This window comes from Ochotona curzoniae, unplaced genomic scaffold (assembly GCF_017591425.1).
Source record: "Ochotona curzoniae isolate NIBS_2020 unplaced genomic scaffold, NIBS_Ocur_1.0 contig_430, whole genome shotgun sequence".
Classification (NCBI taxonomy): domain Eukaryota; kingdom Metazoa; phylum Chordata; class Mammalia; order Lagomorpha; family Ochotonidae; genus Ochotona; species Ochotona curzoniae.
In genome coordinates this window covers 20,058,091-20,075,308 of record NW_024466219.1, presented here as the reverse complement: position 1 = coordinate 20,075,308, position 17,218 = coordinate 20,058,091, and the positions used below count along the sequence as shown (strand labels likewise).

Below are 17,218 nucleotides of genomic sequence, written 5' to 3'. Positions count from 1 at the left end.
CTCCTCTCCTGCGTCTAGCAGTCTCTGCTGGGATGTCCTGCCCCTCCCACCACCCAGACAAGACGCTAACTGTGACCAGTCACAGGCTCGTGGCACGCCTTGTCATTTTGCCCTCTCTCCCAAGCAAACACCAAGCACACGTGTGCTGTCATCACACCTAGGTCAGGGCAAGTGCTCAGTTAATACCTGCTGGATAGACGCTGCTCACAAGCCACTCTCCGCAGCCTGGGATAAGCTCTTCCCACACATTTTGTCTCAGTCACGGAGCTAAAGACCTTCAAAAGCTGAGCATTTGAAGACTCGTTCCAAACCCTTGCCTCGTGCCCAACAAGCGCTTTCTCCAGTTACACGTCTTAAAGTTTATTTGGTTTTGTTTATTTGAAAGGCAACATTCAATGAGAGAGGAAGAGAGGCACAGGATTTTTTTTTTTTTTTAAGATTTATTCACTTTTGGGCCCGGCGCCGTGGCTTAGCGGCTAAAGTCCTCACCTTGAACGCACTGGGATCCCATATGGGTGACGGTTCTATCCCGGCAGCCCCACTTCCCATCCAGCTCCCTGCTTGTGGCCTGGAAAAGCAGTCAAGGATGGCCCAAAGCCTTGGGACCCTGCACCTGCGTGGGAGACCTGGAAAAAGTTCCAGGTTCCCAGCTTCGGATCGGCTCAGCATCAGCCGTTGCTGTCACTTGGGGAGTGAATCATTGGAAGGAAGATCTTTCTCTCTGTCTTTCCTCCTCTCTGTATATCTGACTTTGTAATAAAAATAAATAAATCTTTTTTAAAAAGATTCATTCACTTTTGTTTAAGAAGCAGATTTACAGAGAGGAGAGACGGAGTTCTTCCATGCGCTGGTTTACTCCCCAAGGCTGCAGCTGAACTGATCTGAAGCCAGGGAGGCAGGAGCCTCCTCCAGGTTCGTTTTCAGCTGAGTTTTTTTTGATAGGCGGATGTCGCCGCCTTGGAGCCACCCCACTCCCCCGGGTACCCCACACATGAAGGAATGCCTTTCCAGCCCTGAGGGTTTGTGAGCATCTGCGTGAGGAACGGGCTGCTCAGGCTCTCAGCGGCGACCGGGGCGAGCATCCCTCCGTCCCACCAGTGGCTGCTGTCCTACCTTCCTTCCCGGAACCCCTGGAGCTTTCGCTCGTGCTCAGCTCTCCTCCAAGTCTTCCGCGCGGCTGGCCTCGCTTGGATTCAGAGTCCGGAACCCGAGAGCGACGGGTACAGGGAGGGTCAGAGTGCAAAGATCTGAAGGCAGTTGGACAAGACGCTGAACAGGGGCCGCGCTGGACAGGCTCCTGGACCTGGTTACCCTAGCGATCTCGAGCAGAGGGATCGAGTTACTAAGACCCACCTGCTGCTGCCTTCTGCCCCCACCCCGTAGCTCCGTCTCCTCTCCTCAGAGGGTGGAAGCCGGATCCCACGCCGACGCGGTTGCCTAGCGACACACTTTCCCCCAAGATGCTTAGCGTGTTGTGATCCTCTCAGCCAATCAGACAGGCGAGGAGATTTCGCTGTCTGCCAATCGCTGGCGAGGCCCGGGCCCGCGACGGTTAACCGGGCAAAGGCCGGGGCTGTGGGCCGGGGGTTCCGGGGCTGCTGTCCAGCTGGCTTGAGGGGGCTCCGGAGCCCGACCTGCGGGGGGCAGCGCGAGTCCGGAGGCGGGCCTGGCCATGCCGTCCCGGGTGGAGGACTACGACGTGCTGTACACCATAGGAACGGGCTCCTATGGCCGCTGCCAGAAGGTCCGCAGGAAGAGCGACGGCAAGGTGAGCGCTGTCCCCGCCCCGCGGAGGCCTCGTCAGCCCCGGGGCTGGGCTGTGGGCGCCGGGGGGACCCCGGGGCTGGGCTGTGGGCGCCGGGGGGACCCCGGGGCTGGGCTGTGGGCGCCGGGGGGACCCCGGGGCTGGGCTTTGGGCGCCGGGGGGACCCCGGGGCTGGCTGTGGGCGCCGGGGTGACCCCGGGGCTGGGCTGTGGCCGCCGGGAGGACTCTGCCGCCCCCTCCCCGGGCATGGGCTGACAGCTGGTCCTTTGAGGTTTTTTCTTTCCCAGTCGTTTCTTTCCCGACCCCTCCCTTGTATCTTGCTTTGACCTGCCGAGGACTTGGTGACGCGTAGCTGACTCTGAGCTAATTTTTAGAGAATTTGGGCTCTCTCAGCAACCCCGGAACCGGAAGTTTTGCACCTGCAGTCGGAATTCATTGAAATAATAGCAGTTTGGGGGTTGAGGTTTCTCACTGTGTGTGGGTGGGTCTGTGGCTGCTGACCAAGGGGTCCTTCCATGTTCTTGGGCAGCCCTGACTGAATGGTCAGAGATTTGGATTTTCTCTATGGCAGCTTTGCAGTTAATTGGGGCGGGGGGGGGGTGGGAGGCTGCAGGAGAAGGCCTAGTGCATCTCCTCACCCTCCTCCCAGCTGCTTAGAAACTGGGGGAAGGTTAAGGGCATGGACACAGGAGGACTCTGTTCACTTGTTGAACCACTTTAGGTGATAATGACCTTGAGTTGTTGTCTGTTACCTTTGAACTCTGGGCTCTCTCATGCCTTGTGGGATATAAGCTGTTCCTTCACACCTTGGAGGGGGCTTCTGGTTTCAGGTATTGGTCTGGAAAGAGCTTGACTACGGTTCCATGACGGAAGCCGAGAAACAGATGCTGGTTTCGGAAGTGAATCTGCTGCGTGAGCTCAAACACCCCAACATCGTGCGCTACTACGATCGCATCATCGACCGGACCAACACGACACTCTACATTGTCATGGAATATTGCGAAGGGGGGGACCTGGCCAGCGTCATTGCAAAGGGAACCAAGGAGAGGTAATGTTTGCAGTGGCAGCTGGAAAGGGTCCATTCTCCTTCCTGTGGAGCAGCTGGGGAGCACGGAAGAGTTCCTGGATTTTAGAGATTTTAGGAAATCCCTGGTAGGAGTTGACACCCACGTAAGCCGGGTAACTGCTTTGCTTTCAGACAGTACTTAGAGGAAGACTTTGTGCTTCGGGTGATGACGCAGTTGACGCTGGCCCTGAAGGAGTGTCACCGGCGAAGTGACGGTGGCCACACGGTGCTGCATCGGGACCTGAAGCCAGCCAACGTGTTCCTGGATGGCAAGCAGAACGTTAAGCTTGGCGACTTCGGGCTGGCCAGGATCTTAAACCATGACACGAGCTTTGCAAAGACTTTTGTGGGGACACCTTATTACATGTCGCCTGTGAGTACACATGAATGTTGCCACATTCTGACCAACTTGATGCCTGGAACTTCAATCTTTTGTTGGTTGTTTTTGCTTTGTAATATCAAATAGCCAAAAATTAACAATGCTGTTTGATTTTAAGTCTCAATTTTTCCAACTGAGCCATCAGACCATTGCGTTCCTTTCAGCTCGAGTTTTTCTTGTGTGTAACCACTACGCGCTGGCTCAGGAATCACAAAGGTGACCTGAGTTTTTGTCGCTGTCCCCCAAGGCAGTGTTTCCTGGGGGGGGGTAGGTCCTGGAGGCTGGCTCCCCTGGAGTGTTTGTCACAGTGTGTGGTGCGTCGGCCTGTGGGTGGGCCGTGCTGTCTAGCCCGGTTCCTGTGAAGGAGCCCCGCCCACTGCAGACACAGGGTCTGCGATGCTGACCCGACAGATGCAGTCCTTGTCTTCTGCTCGTGTTGCTGAGTGTTTTGTTCCACCGTGCTAAGGATCAGGACTGTGCTTAGCTTTGCGTGGGTTCTTTCTTCCCTGTCGGTTATTTTCCTTGGAGTGCAGTTCATAAAATAAAATTGTGACCTTTTTCCTTAAGACTTTTTCTTTTTTTTTTTAAAGATTTATTTATTTTTTTTTATTGGAAAGGTGGATATACAGAGGGGAGAGACAGAGAGGAAGATCTTCCGTCCGATGATTCACTCCCCAAGTGAGCGCAACGGCCTCCTTTCCCGGGCCACAGGCAGGGAGCTGGATGGGAAGCGGAGCTGCCGGGATTAGAACTGGCGCCCATATGGAATTCTGGGTGTGCAAGGCGAGGACCTTAAGGACTGCGCCACCGCGCCGGGCCCAACTTTTTCTTTTTTTAAAGGAAGAATTAGAGAAATAGAAGTGGGTAAGGAGAAGAAGAGAGAAAGATGTCTTCCATCCATTGGTTCTCTCCCCAAATGGCCACAGCAGCCCAGGGCTCTGCCAAGTTGAAGCCAGGAGCTTCTTCTGGGCCTCTCACGTGGGTTGAGGAGCCCAGAGGCTTGGCCATCCTCTGTTGCTTCCCTGGGTTGTTAGCAGGGAGCTGGATCAGAAGTGGAGCAGCTGACTTGAGCTGTCACCCTGCTATGGGAAGTGGGCTTCCCAGTCAGCAGGTTAACTCACTGTGCTACGACATCCACCCCATTGGATGGCTTTTTAAAAAGCCTCAATCAGTGAGTGATTGAATTTGCTTATTAGATATGAAATTTGAGCAGATAGAGATGATTATTCGTTGCCTTAGTAGTTCACAAATATTTCTGGGATGCACCAAACTTTTTAAGTTATATTAACAGATCTGACAGCGGATTAAACGTTTGTAAATCCAGGATTTTGTGACTGAGAGCAGAGCATTGTCACCCGGTCACACATTTAGAGAGCCCCTCACCTAAAGGAGCGTCACCCAGCAGCGGCTCGTGGACATTGTGAGAGTGCAGGTTTCTTTGTGGCTTTCCTTCCTGCCCCGTAATTGAGCAGGCCAGCTTCTGTCAGCCTTAACTGTCCGAAGTGGGACCGCTTTCAGACACTAACCAGGCTTCCTGGAGTTTCAGTACTTGCCTCTGGCCCTCTGCTAGGAAAAGGAGCCATGCCAGACTATTCCGGGTGAGAGCATGGGGGAATGATTAAAAGAGAGACTGGATGGGCCTGGTGCTGTAAGTAAAGCCACAGCTTAGGATGCTGGCATCCCATAGGGGTGTTTGTTCATGACATGGCTGCTCCACCTCTGATCCAGCTCCCTGCTGATGCACCTGGGAAAAGCTGCTCAAGATGCCTGAGCCCCTGCCACCCATGTGAGAGACGCGGATGAAGCTCCTGGCTTCAGCCTGGTTCTGTTTGGCCATCCAGAGAGTGAACAGTGGACGGAAGATCCTTCTGTGTAACTCTTTAACTCTGATTTTCAAACAAATAAGCCTTGAAAAAAAAAGGACAAACTTTGAATGTTTAGTTACTTCTGGGGTTTATATAGTAGAGTAAATAGATCTCTAGGTAAAATTTTTTTAAGATTGGGCCCGGTGCATTGGCCTCACGGCTGAAAGTCCTTGCCTTGAATGCACTGGGATCCCATATCGGTGCCAGTTCTGATCCCAGCAGCTCCACTTCCCATCCCGCTCCTTGCTTGTGGCCTGGGAAAGCAGTCGAGGATGGCCCAAAGCTTTGGGACCCTGTACCCGTGTAGGAGACCTGGAGGAAGTTCCAGGCTCCTGGCTTCAGAGTGGCGCAGCACCAGCCATTGGTGTCACTTGGGGAGTGAATCATTGGATGGAAGATCTTCCTGTCTCTCCTTCTCTCTGTATATCTGACTTTACTGTAAAAATAAATAAATAAATAAATCTTTTAAAAAAAAAAGAAGAAAAAGAGTCAGGCCTTCTGCTGGTTCATTAAAAAAAATTTTTTTTAAGATTTGTTTTTATTGGAAAGTCAGATTTATAGAGGAAAGGAGATACAGAGAGAAAGATCTTCCATCTTCTGGTTCACTCCCCAAGTGGCTACAATGGCAGAGATGAGCACATTTGAAGCCAGAAGCCAGGAGCTTTTTCCAGGTCTGCTACATGGGTGCAGGGTCCCAAGACCATCCTCTATTGCTTTCCCAGACCACAGGGAGGAAGCTGGATGGGAAGTGGAGCAGCAGACACACGAACAAGCGCCCATTTGGGATTTAGCCACTGAGCCATTGTGCCAAACCGTAGATAGATAATTTAGTTGTTTATTTCTATATCCATTCAAATATGGGTTTAATACATGTTCTAATTATTCTAGAATCTTCTCTGGGTATTTGGAAATGAGCTATCTAGAATATAACTGCCTTGAGGATTCCATGATGGAGGTCTCTTACTCACCTTTGAATTGTCAGTGTTTTCATTTGTGAATGAGAAATAAGCGAATGAGCTATCAATAGCAAAATATACAAGGAAACATCATTACTTTTTTGTATTGTAATTTAGAATGTAAAGTACAGGTTGAAAACGTCTACTACAGGTTGAAAGCTTCTGCTTTCAGTTAGATTATTCTCCAGAACAATTCTATCAGTTTCACAGTAAGTTTCGCTTCACTTCACTCCCACTTGCCTGCCTTTTTTGCCTCCAGGAACAGATGAATCGCATGTCATACAATGAGAAGTCAGACATCTGGTCCCTGGGCTGTCTGCTGTATGAGCTGTGCGCGCTGATGTGAGTAGGTGACGGAGTCCCCATCTCAGGTTTACACTGGAGATCGTCCTGTCTTGGCTTCAGACAAGCTTTTGAGCATGCGTGCCTGTGTGCGTGTGAAAACATGTTCTCATCTGAAGGAATTACACCTAGGTTAAGAGCAAGGCAGATGGGCCAGGAAGACCTACACTGCACATGAGAAACAGCGCATGAGGCTGGCTCCTAAGTTGCTCAGATGTCTGGCTAGCTGCCTCTCTGGGAGGCCAGCACCCCAGTCAGGCAGGTGCCTGGTGCTGCTCTAAGCCTGGTGAGGAAGGCAAGCGATGAGCAAGGTGGGGGAGCTGGGCACAAGCTCCACTCTCTGTTTCTCCTTCTGGACTCTCCTGTGGAACCATGGGCCCCCCCCATAGGCCTTGGGGGAGCATTGACAATGTCTGAAAAAACTCTAGCAACGCTAGTTGCCAAAGCTCGGTGCTGTGGGCCTCTAGCAGGGGTAGGCCAGTGATGTTGTAAAATACTCTCGCATGCCCAGGGAGACCCATGCTGTGCGGTTAGATAACCAGTGGTGTCTGGATTGGGAAACTAGCTGTGGATGCAAATCCTACAATAGAGATGCTTAAAGGGAACTATATTTGGTTCTTAACATTAATTTTTATTTTATTTATTTATTTACATTGACTTTTTTTAAACTCCAGGCCTCCATTTACAGCTTTCAACCAAAAAGAACTAGCTGGAAAGATCAGGGAAGGCAAATTCAGGCGAATTCCATACCGTTACTCAGATGAATTGAATGATATTATCACGAGGATGTTAAATCTGAAGGTAAGTTTTTCAGAGTTCACGTGGTTTCTCTCGGTCACATTTTGCAGTGTGTATTCTCTCTTGTAGAGCAGTGGAGAAGGGAAAAATATGCAGTATAACTCCTCAGCTAAATATGCTCTGGTGGGTAGCACAAGTGGAAACGTGTCAATTTGGCGAGTTGTGCGTCCCTGCCGGCCTACCTTCCGCGTGCTCCTAATTTTTTCCTCCCACTCTGTGAGCAAAGAAAACGGCAGGAAAGATCCAGAATCTGAGTTTCCCTCGCCTTGTCCTCCCTCACAGTGGCAGGTGCTAGGGGAAGGAACCAGGAACCAGACTGTATTGTTCTGCCTCCCGCCCCGCACTGAGAGGTGAGAGCAGATGATGAGGAAGTAGGGGAGGGGGGAGAGAGGATGTGAGAAAGGACTTTTGTGGGAAAACTTAGAATGTGGTGATGGGAGAGAAGGGGATGTTGAGGATCAGGCTGATGTAAGAGCAGTGCTACCGGCGCATAGAGGACATAGGGAAAGTAAGTGGATTGAAGGCTGCTTTGTGTGGTTTAAAGATGCAAGGACATTATCCCCCTCCCCCCCCAGCCCTACCAAGCACCAGCACTGGATGTGTCAGAGCGCTTCGGGGGTTAAGTCTCTGAAAGGGGAAGAGAGGAAAGAATGGGTGATGGCTGCATGACCCCAGGGACCCAGAAGCTCACAGGTTAAAACCTGCCGAGAGCGATTTTTCAGCCATCTGAGAACTGTGCGTGCAGACGCTTGCCCTGGCTTTGGTGAGGTGCACCCAATCCATGTAGTGTGCTCTGAGGACAAGTGTCGTGCTGGCGCTCCAACTGACGCACTGAGACCTGTCCCGCAGGATTACCAGCGGCCTTCTGTGGAGGAAATCCTCGAGAGCCCTTTGATTGCAGACCGGGTCGCAGAAGAGCAAAGGCGGACCCTGGAGAAAAGAGGGCGGCGATTAGGAGAGCCGGAGAAAGTGCAGGACTCCAGCCCCGTCTTCAGTGAGCTGAAGCTAAAGGAGGTGCAGCTGCAGGAGCGAGAGCGAGCCCTCAAAGCCAGAGAGGAGCAACTAGAGCGTAAGTCGGGTCAGGGTCAGAGTGGAGGAATCCCTGGCCAACTCTGGTTGGCTGTCCTGCCTCTGTGGATACTGTGTGTGTGAGTGTGTGTGTGTGGGAGGGGGTTCTAACGGCCACAACGGCTGGATGCTCACCTGGCTACATCAAGGAGCTAGGAACTCCATCCCGACCCCTCACGTAGGTGGCGGGGGCCCGTGTACTTGGGCCATCATGTGCCTTCCCAGGTACATCAGCAGGAAGATGGATCAGAACCAGAGTAGCCAGAGTTCCAAAATGGGATGCCAGTGTCACAGGCATCAGCTTAACGTGCTGTGCCACATCATCCCTCTAAAGTTTTCCATTGTAAGGAAGGATCTTGGGCAAGCCTTTGGTGCAGAAGTTAAACTGCCACATGGGATGCCCACATCCCATAGAGATATTTTGGGATTGAGTCCCAGGTCTACTCTCCATCCCAGCTTCCTGATGGTGCCTCCTTGAGAGGTGGCATCCATTTGGGAGACCCAGATGAAGCTCCTTGGCCCAGCCCTGACTATCCCTCTCTCCCTCTCTGCTTTTAAAGCAAATTACGTTGTAGATAAAAAGGCTTTGACAGCTGCCACCTCCCATAATAAAAATCGTGATTTTCTTGAACACGATTGCAGGTCTGAAGTCCCGTGGTATGTAGGAGCTCAGTGCATTTAAACAGACAGCTGAGAGCACAGTGTGACAGGGTCTGGGTTGATGCATGATGCTGTGATGGGCTTTGGCACTCCCTGATGGAGCGCCCGTAGCTTTCTGGGAGAGTAGGCTGCACCAGGTTGAGAGCTGCCGTGCTAACCCTGGGAGGTTAGTAGTGGCTCCGAGATCAGTGGTGGGGCTGTGGCCATCCCCTGCCTCTTTTGCCTCTGCAGGTTTACACCCCATACAGACGTTAGGTTCTTTTCTGCGTAACTGTACTCGAAGTGATACTTAAGTGTACTTTAATCCTCACAGCATATATTTGTGAATGTTTTCCTTCCAAATGATCAGGATGAAATATTGCACAGTAACATGAGATAGGTATAGATGAAACCTTTGTTTACCTACAAAGTTAAAAAAAAAAAAAGAAAAACTTATTTTAGTTTGAAAGGCAGAGTTAGAGAGAGGCAGATAAATGGAAAGAGAGGTGTTTCCACCCACTGGTTCACTCCCCAAATGGCCGCAACAGCCAGAACTGGGCCAATCCGAAGCCAGGTGCCTGGAGCTTCTGGGTCTCCAACATGGGTTCAGGTGCCCAAGGACTGGAGCCATCCTCTGTTGCTTTCTGAGGCCACAATCTGGGAGCTGGATGGAAGTAGAGTAGCTGGGACATGAACCAGTACCAAATGGAATAGCGGCATTGCAGGCAGAAGCTTAACCTCTGATGCTACCATGTGGGTCTCACTTTCTAAATCTTAGGCCATGAAGGCAGAGTTTCCATTGTTTCCAATTAAAGCTTACTCTCCTGCTTTCTGCTTTTCTGCCTTCCATTTGGGCATCCTCCTTCACCCAGCAGAGGGAGGTTTTGTCCTGTGAGGCTAGGTGGTGACCTGACAGTGAGTCCTTGCTCGTTTTCAGTGGCCAGCGATGTCAGCTTGTTTTGTCGTCCTCCCAGAGGAGTCGCCGCCACGCAGTATGACCCTGGGTTGAAGCTGACTTTGTAGTTGTACTCCAGCAAGTCCTTATGCAGAAACCCAGGATAACCTCCCACGTGTTAAATCAGGGGGTCTGGCATCGTCAGGTGGAGCAGGGAATCTGAATCTGGGAGGAAATTTTATGAAGCATTGCTGATGGGAGCTCAGACCCGCTGGGGAAGTGATCAGAACAGGTGGTGGAGAGCCCAGTGGGAGTTGTACCATAGCCGAGGCTGCGGGTCTGTGTGTACCCTTTGTTTCTCTTTCCCTCCCTCTTTTGAAGAGAAGGAACGTGAGCTCTGTGTCCGGGAGAGGCTGGCGGAGGACAAGCTGGCCCGCGCGGAGAGCCTGGTCAAGAACTACAGCTGGCTAAGGGACCAAAAGCTCGTGTCCCTGGGGAGCCACGCAGGTATGAGAGCCAACTTGCCCCCCAATAGGAGCTGGTGCTGCAAGTGAAGACGGGCCCCCCCAGCGGGCCTGAGGGTGTCACCAGCCCACCTCCTGTTCAGAGGCTCGCCAGTACAGATGGATTTCATGGAGTTTTTGCATTTCAATGGAAATAAATTTATATTATAGTAATAACTTATCTACTGGGGTCATTGACCTGAGCCAATGAATGATAGAACTTCATCTCGGATTGAGTTTATCTGCTTGGGCTGCATGGTGGTTAGAGCATTTTAAAAACAACTATACACTTCGGATGTTTGCTCTATTATCTTTTCATACCTCTGTATATCTGTACATTCTCAAGTAACAATCCTGGCACTTTAGCACTGCGCCTCATCCCTTTGGAGAAAGTGTGGTGGCCTCGATGGCGATACCTGCCATGTGAGTCTTTGTAGAATTTATTTCAGTGTTTCTCAGGTTCCATAAAGACAGAGTAGGCTGAAGTCAAGATTAGACAGATGAAGCAAAGAGGAACTTGGAGCTGCATGGGTTTCCCTGATGGTTGCACGTGCTGGGATCCCATATGGACACTGGTTCTAATCCTGGTGGTCCCACTTCCCATCCAGCTCCCTGCCTGGAAAGCAGTCAAGGACGGCCCAAAGCCTTGGGATCTTGCACTGTGTGGGAGAACCAGAAGAAGCTCTGGGCTCCTGGCTTTGGATTGGCTCAGCTCCAGCCATTGCCGCCACTTGGGGAGTGAATCATTGGATGGGAGATCTTCCTCTCTGTCTCTCCTCCTTTCTGTATATCTGACTTTGTAATAAAATAAATAAATAAATCTTAAAAAGAAAAAACTGCTTTGAATAAAGCATTCTTGAACACTGAACTCTATTTAAAAAAAAAAAGCCTCTACTGCTGTGCTTTCCTGAACATAACATACTTTGCATAGGATGGTGGTTATTATTTTTTTAATGTTTTTATTGGAAAGTCAGATTTACAGAGAGGAGAGACAAAAATCTTCCATCTGTTGGTTCACTTCCCCAAGTGGCCATAACAACTGGAGCTGAGCTGATCTGAAGCCAGGAGCTTCTTCTGGGTCTCCTGCACAGGTGCAGGGTCCCAAAGCTTTGGGCCATTTTCAACTGCCTTCCCAGGCCACAAGCACGGAACTGGAGGGTAAGTGGAGCAGCTGAGACATGAACTGGTGCCCATATGGAATCCCAGTGTGTTCAAAGAAAGGACTTTAGCCACTAGGCTACCGTGCCAGGCCCAATGGTGATTATTTTTAAGAACAGCAACGAGGTCCTGGCACGGAAGCCTACTGGCTAAGTCTTTGCCTTGAACATGTTGGGATTCCATATTTGTGCCGATTCATGTCTTGGCTGCTTCTCTTCCCATCCAGCTCCCTGTCTGTGGCCTGGGAAAGCAGTTGAGGATGGCCCAGAGCCATAGGACCCTGCACCTGCATGGGAGAGCTGGAAGAGGCTCTGGGTTCCTGGCTTTGGATTGCCTCAGCCCTGGCCATTACAGCTACTTGGGGAGTGAATCAGCGGACAGAAGATCTTTCTGTTTCTTGTTCTCTCTTTCCATTAAAAATAAGTAATAATTTAAAAAAAAATAGCAGTGAATAATACTGATTTCCAGAAGTTTAAGATTGTGACCCATGACCCCAGTACATTCTTGGTAAGAGAATAAAGCCCAGGTTTCTTGGTTTTTGGCTCATCCTAGGATGATTTGTTAGTGCCGTGGATGAAGGAGGCTGGGTGTCTCCTGCCAACCCCGTGCCCCTGACCAGTCCCAGAGAAAATAAGCCAGGTGCCCAGGCCCCAGACACAGGCCCCGGGGTACCTGCTTCCTGCTAGTGCGATAAGCAGGCAGGAGTGCAGCTCCTGTGCCAGTAACTCCAAACTCTCTCCTTTTCTTCCTCAAGACCTCCTTGACCTCCCATCCTCAGTCATCAAGAAGAGAGTTCATTTCGGTGGGGAAAGCAAAGAGAACATCACAAGGAGCGAGAACGCCGAGAGCCACCTCACGTCCAAGTCCAAGTGCAAGGACTTGAAGAAAAGACTGCATGCTGCCCAGCTGCGGGCCCAGGCTCTGGCAGATATCGAAAAAAATTACCAGCTGAAGAGCCGGCAGATCCTGGGCATGCGCTAGCCTGGCAGGGCCCGTGGCTGCGTGCAGGTACAGTCCTGCCGGTTGGCACTGCTGGCGTGGTTCCGTGAGCCGTGCGTTTGTGCAGAACGAGCGTGAATTTGGAATTTGAAATGTGGAACGGCTGTGTTGTTGTTCAGCTATTGTACAAAATACCTGTCCTATTTCTTTGTTTAAGAGCTCTTGATAGAAGGATGTTATTCTTTGTCGGTTGGGCATTTAAGCCTGTGTGGTATTGCTGCTTAGGAACATTCTAGATCTCAGGGGAAAGTAATGTCAGGAAAAAAAGGTTTTTACCCGGGAGTGATGCTTACTGGGAAATCTTAAGTGACTGAGTGATGTGCTAAACAATTGTCATGTCTAGATTTAAAATTTTAAGTCTGACTTTTAAATGTTTTTGAACTTAGAGAACTTAAATGAATGGATTTGGGTCATCACAGCAGGCATCCTTTTTATGAATCTTCCATTGTGATACAAACCTGCTATATTTGTGAAAATTCATCACTGTGATATCTGTGTTTTATTTCTTCCTATTCTTTTCTGTTGTATATGAACTTGCTGGCGTTCACCCACCTGTTTCCCACTAAATAAAAGAACTGTCGTTTTGCTTCTGTCTCTTGGGTTTGCGCATCTTTAGCTGAATGGGGCAAGGTGTGTGTATGTCGTGTGAGAAGCGACCGTGAACCTGATGTCGAGGAATATTTCAGCTATTAGGCAGCCACGGCCCCTCACTCCTGTCCCATGGCTCATAAAGGCTCTGCTCCTGAATTGGGCTGCTCTTGAACTGGGGACAGCTGGGGCCACTGCAGGGAGAGAGCAGGCCTGTTGCTCAGTGCACAGGACAGCCCCGACTGCGCAATGTCAACAATGGCATTGTCGCGGAACCTCCCTAAGCCAGAACCTGCCAGGGAGCGCCTCTCCCCTGCACTGGAAGGGGAAGGAAACTTAGTTTGGATGTTGCTGAGTTTTCAGAAAATCAGGCTGCCTTCTGATGCGGGTTAGTGGTCCCTGTGGTAAACATCAAATTTTTGTGGGATTTTGCTGGCAGGGCTCATCCTTTTACACAGAATTATGAAAGGTTAAGTGAGAGGAGACAGTTTTCTCACATACCATACAGTCAGTAATGTTCCATTAAAGGCAAATGGTGTCATCCCAACAAGTCAGAACCTTGGGACCATCTGACATGAATGCGCAGTGTTATGGTGCAGGCCTAACGAAAACACGAGACCTGTTGCAAAGGAATCTGATGCTGTTAGAAAGCTTGATGCTTTCTTCCAAGGTTGCTCTGCTTCATGTGCTATTTCATGTTCCAAATAAGTAAAACAGTTTGAGTTAGGGTAAATGCTGTTCATCTTTAGTGCATGCCAGTTCCAAGTGCCAACAGCAGGGCACTTTGCTCCCAGTTGGCCCCCTGGAAGGACACAAGTTAATAGTGGCTAGTGCAGGCGCTTGGGGTGCCTCAAGCCACACCTTCACAGGCACCCGGAGACCGTGGCCCTGATGCTTCCTGCCTCCACCCCACCCATGGCCAGTACACCAGGTTTCTTCTGGTTTTGTAGGCCACTGCCCCTGACCGGCAGCAGGGAGATCACACCAAGAACCACTTAACCTCCACACTGGGGGCTTTGTACCTGATCAGGGTCCAGGACTGCCCTCAGCAAGATAGGGCTTGCAGCTGGCACAGCTGGAGGGGAGCTGACATGGGCTGGGGACCACACTGAAATGTTTGGGGGTCTACATACCCTTGCAGGGAGCAGGGATCATGAAGCCTGGGAAGAAGGGGCGGGTGGGCAGGCTGCAGGGCACCAGGGCCAGGAGCTCTGCTAGCCTTATGGTGGGGGGATGGGTCCACAAGACAGTTGAGTCTGGGTTTGTTCCCCACTCCCACACCATCTCCCCCCACCTGCTGCCCCACACTCCATTGCCCATCAGATTGTTTTTGTAAAAGCAAAATTCAAAGATATTAAGAATATCAAGGCCATACTCACTGAGACACCATGTGCTTTTCCCTGGCCAATCACCTGCGAGAGCTGTCCTTTCATAGAGAAATTCTTTTCATAATTTTTATCCTTTCATTTTGACATCTAAAGGTGGCTGAACCCCTTCTGCTCCAAGACCCCACCTTTATTTCATTCACTGTGTTGCTCAGTCAACAATTATTGAGCACCTGCTGTGAGCACTGTTGGAGCTACTGAGGACACCATCACAAAAACACCAAAGTCCCTTGTGGATCCAACAGGGCAGGGCCTTAAGCCAGCAGGTGGCAGGTGAGGGACAGCACCAAGCAGGGATGGAGCTGGTGCTGCTATGTGAGACTTAGGGGCATGGCAGAGAGAGGCAGAGCTGACAGCAGGGGCTGGGTGGAGAAGGAAGGGAAGATTGGGCTGCATGGGGGTGGGATGGGCTGTGGAGGAAGGAGGGAAGAACGGGAAGACCACCACCAATGGCGCACGGGGCAGAGGCTTGGCCGCTGGGGAGAGTAGGGAGACTTCCTCTCTTCTCACTCAGAACCAGCTGGAGCGGAGAACACCTGGAGGTATTGGGACAACCTAACGATGGACAGGACTGTAGGATGGAGGCTGTTACTCCCAAATGTTTCCCAGCATCTCTAAGATGTTCTGCAAGGCACTCCAGCACCGTTGCAGCCTGCTCCTAGTCAGGCATTGGATTTGCAAAAGAAATAATAAATTAGGCAGCAGCTGTTCTTTTCTTTTTTTTTAAGATTTATTTATTTTTATTGGAAAGGCAGATATACAGAGAAGAGGAGAGACAGAGAGGAAGATCTTCTGTCCAATGATTCACTCCCCAAGTGAGCACAATGGCCAGAGCTGAGCCAATCAGAAGCCAGGAGCCAGGAGCTCTCCCACGTGTGTGCAGGGTCCCAAAGCTTTGGGCCGTGCTCGACAGCTTTCCCAGGCCACAAGCAGGGAGCTGGATGGGAAGTGGAGCTGCCGGAATTAGAACCAGTGACCATATGGGATCCCGGGTGTGCAAGGCGAGGACTTTAACTACTATGCTATCGCACTGGGCCCAGGCAGCAGCTGTTCTTACAAACACCACAAGATGGCGCAATGGTCTGTGAGACAAGGAACCTTCGCTCTGGGACGATCGAGGTTGTATGGCCCAGGTTCCCCTGCATCTGTCATTTCATTCAAGTCTTGCAACATCCATGTAAAGGGGACACCATCAGTGTCAACGTTCCATACAGAGCAGAGCTGGTTTAATTGTTTTTTCTTAATTTGTAAGAGGCAGAGGGACAAACATCGCATCCGCAAATGGTCTGTCCTGGGCATGGTTCAGAGACCAGCTGTGGGCAGGTGCTTGCCCTGGGGGTTAAGACCCCACCTGGCCTCGAGACTGCTGACACAGCTCTGGCGTCCAGCTTCTTGCTAACACGCACCCCAGCAAGGCTGCAGGGGATGGCTGGGGGAGCTGGGTCCCAGCCACCCACATGGAACACCTGGTTCCTGGCTTTGGCCCAGGCCCTGCTGTTGCTGACACTGGAGACTGAACAGTTGGACAGAAGACTCTCTTTTTACCTTTCAAATAAAAATGACAATGAGGAAACAAAGTGACCAAAAAGAATAAAGAAAATCTAAGTGTACCAGCAAGAAAGTGTTACTGGTCCTTAGGTCTTGTGGCTGGGAATACTGGAGGCCATACTGAGCAGGTGGATTTTACAGCAAGGAGAAGGAAGCCAGTGCTCTCAGCGGGGACTTCATCCGATGGCAGCTGAGACATGTGGCTGACCTACCCTTCCCCGCCTCGTCCACTCCAGCTGCCTTCCCCCAGGAGCCTCCCAACTCAGGCCTGGACTCAATGTCTAGGGGGCTGGGAGGTGCCCCTTGCCACCTGGGGAAGGCTTCTGGCCAGCACCCCCATCCAGCAGCCTCAGCCATGGCTCAAGCTGACCATCCCAGGCTCCCCAGGCAGCTTCCCAGCATAGCCTGGGAGGACTCCAGTCCCGGCTGTTGCTGCTGCAGCCGGGAGCTATGCCGTGATAATCACCAAGTCCGGTGTGGCGAGTCCTGCCTCCACCCTGCTGTGAAAAATACTGTTTCCTTGTATTTTAAAGTGATAATGTTGCCATGAAAGCCTCTAACACTGTGGAAGCCCACACTGTCAAGACTAGCAAAAAGATATTTTGTCTCCCATAGTCCTGCTGTCTGAATCTGTTTCCAGTAGCAGCTGTTGGGAATTCAGGGTTTGGTGTTCCCTGAGTGCCAGTGTGTCCTTGTGGGGCCTGTGGGTCTGAATATATGCATTTTAAACAGTGTCATGTTATATTTCTACTACTCCAGGAGAACAAAACACATGTGTGAATATATGAGCAAAGAAGCATGGGGCTGGCCTGACAGCTCAACTGGCTAATCCTCCACTTTCCCGTGCTAGCATCCCATAGGGGCACAGGTTCATGTCCTGGCTGCTCCACTTCCTATTCAGTTCCCTATTTGTGGCCTGGGACAGCAGTAGAGGATGATCCAAAGCCTTGGGACCCTGCACCCACATGAGAAACCCAAAAGAAACTCCTGGATTCTGGCTTCAGATCAGCTCAGCCCTGGCCACTGTGGCCACTTTGGGAGTGAACCAGTAGATGGAAGATCTTTCTGTCTCTTCTCTCCTCTGTATATCTACCTTTCCAACAAAAAATAAAGTGAATCTTAACAAAAAAAAAAAAGAAGTGGAACAGCTGGGACTTGAACCAGAGCTCACATGAGATGCCAGCATGGCAGGCAGCAGCCTAACCAGCTGTACCATGATGTTGGACCTGAGAAGCAACCCTTTTCCTGTGGGCCCATGCACATC

General features: G+C 50.9%; 1 protein-coding gene across 1 annotated transcript; it reads left to right on the top strand.

Moving 5' to 3' along the window:
- Positions 1–1,600: 1,600 nt before the first annotated feature.
- NEK2 (NIMA related kinase 2) lies at positions 1,601–13,020 on the top strand. The gene is made up of 8 exons (XM_040985631.1): positions 1,601–1,768; positions 2,596–2,813; positions 2,964–3,204; positions 6,291–6,373; positions 7,048–7,174; positions 8,021–8,240; positions 10,155–10,280; positions 12,189–13,020. The coding sequence occupies exons 1-8, from the start codon at positions 1,673–1,675 to the stop codon at positions 12,413–12,415; spliced, it is 1,338 nt and encodes a 445-aa protein (XP_040841565.1). The 5' UTR covers positions 1,601–1,672; the 3' UTR covers positions 12,416–13,020.
- Positions 13,021–17,218: the final 4,198 nt, after the last annotated feature.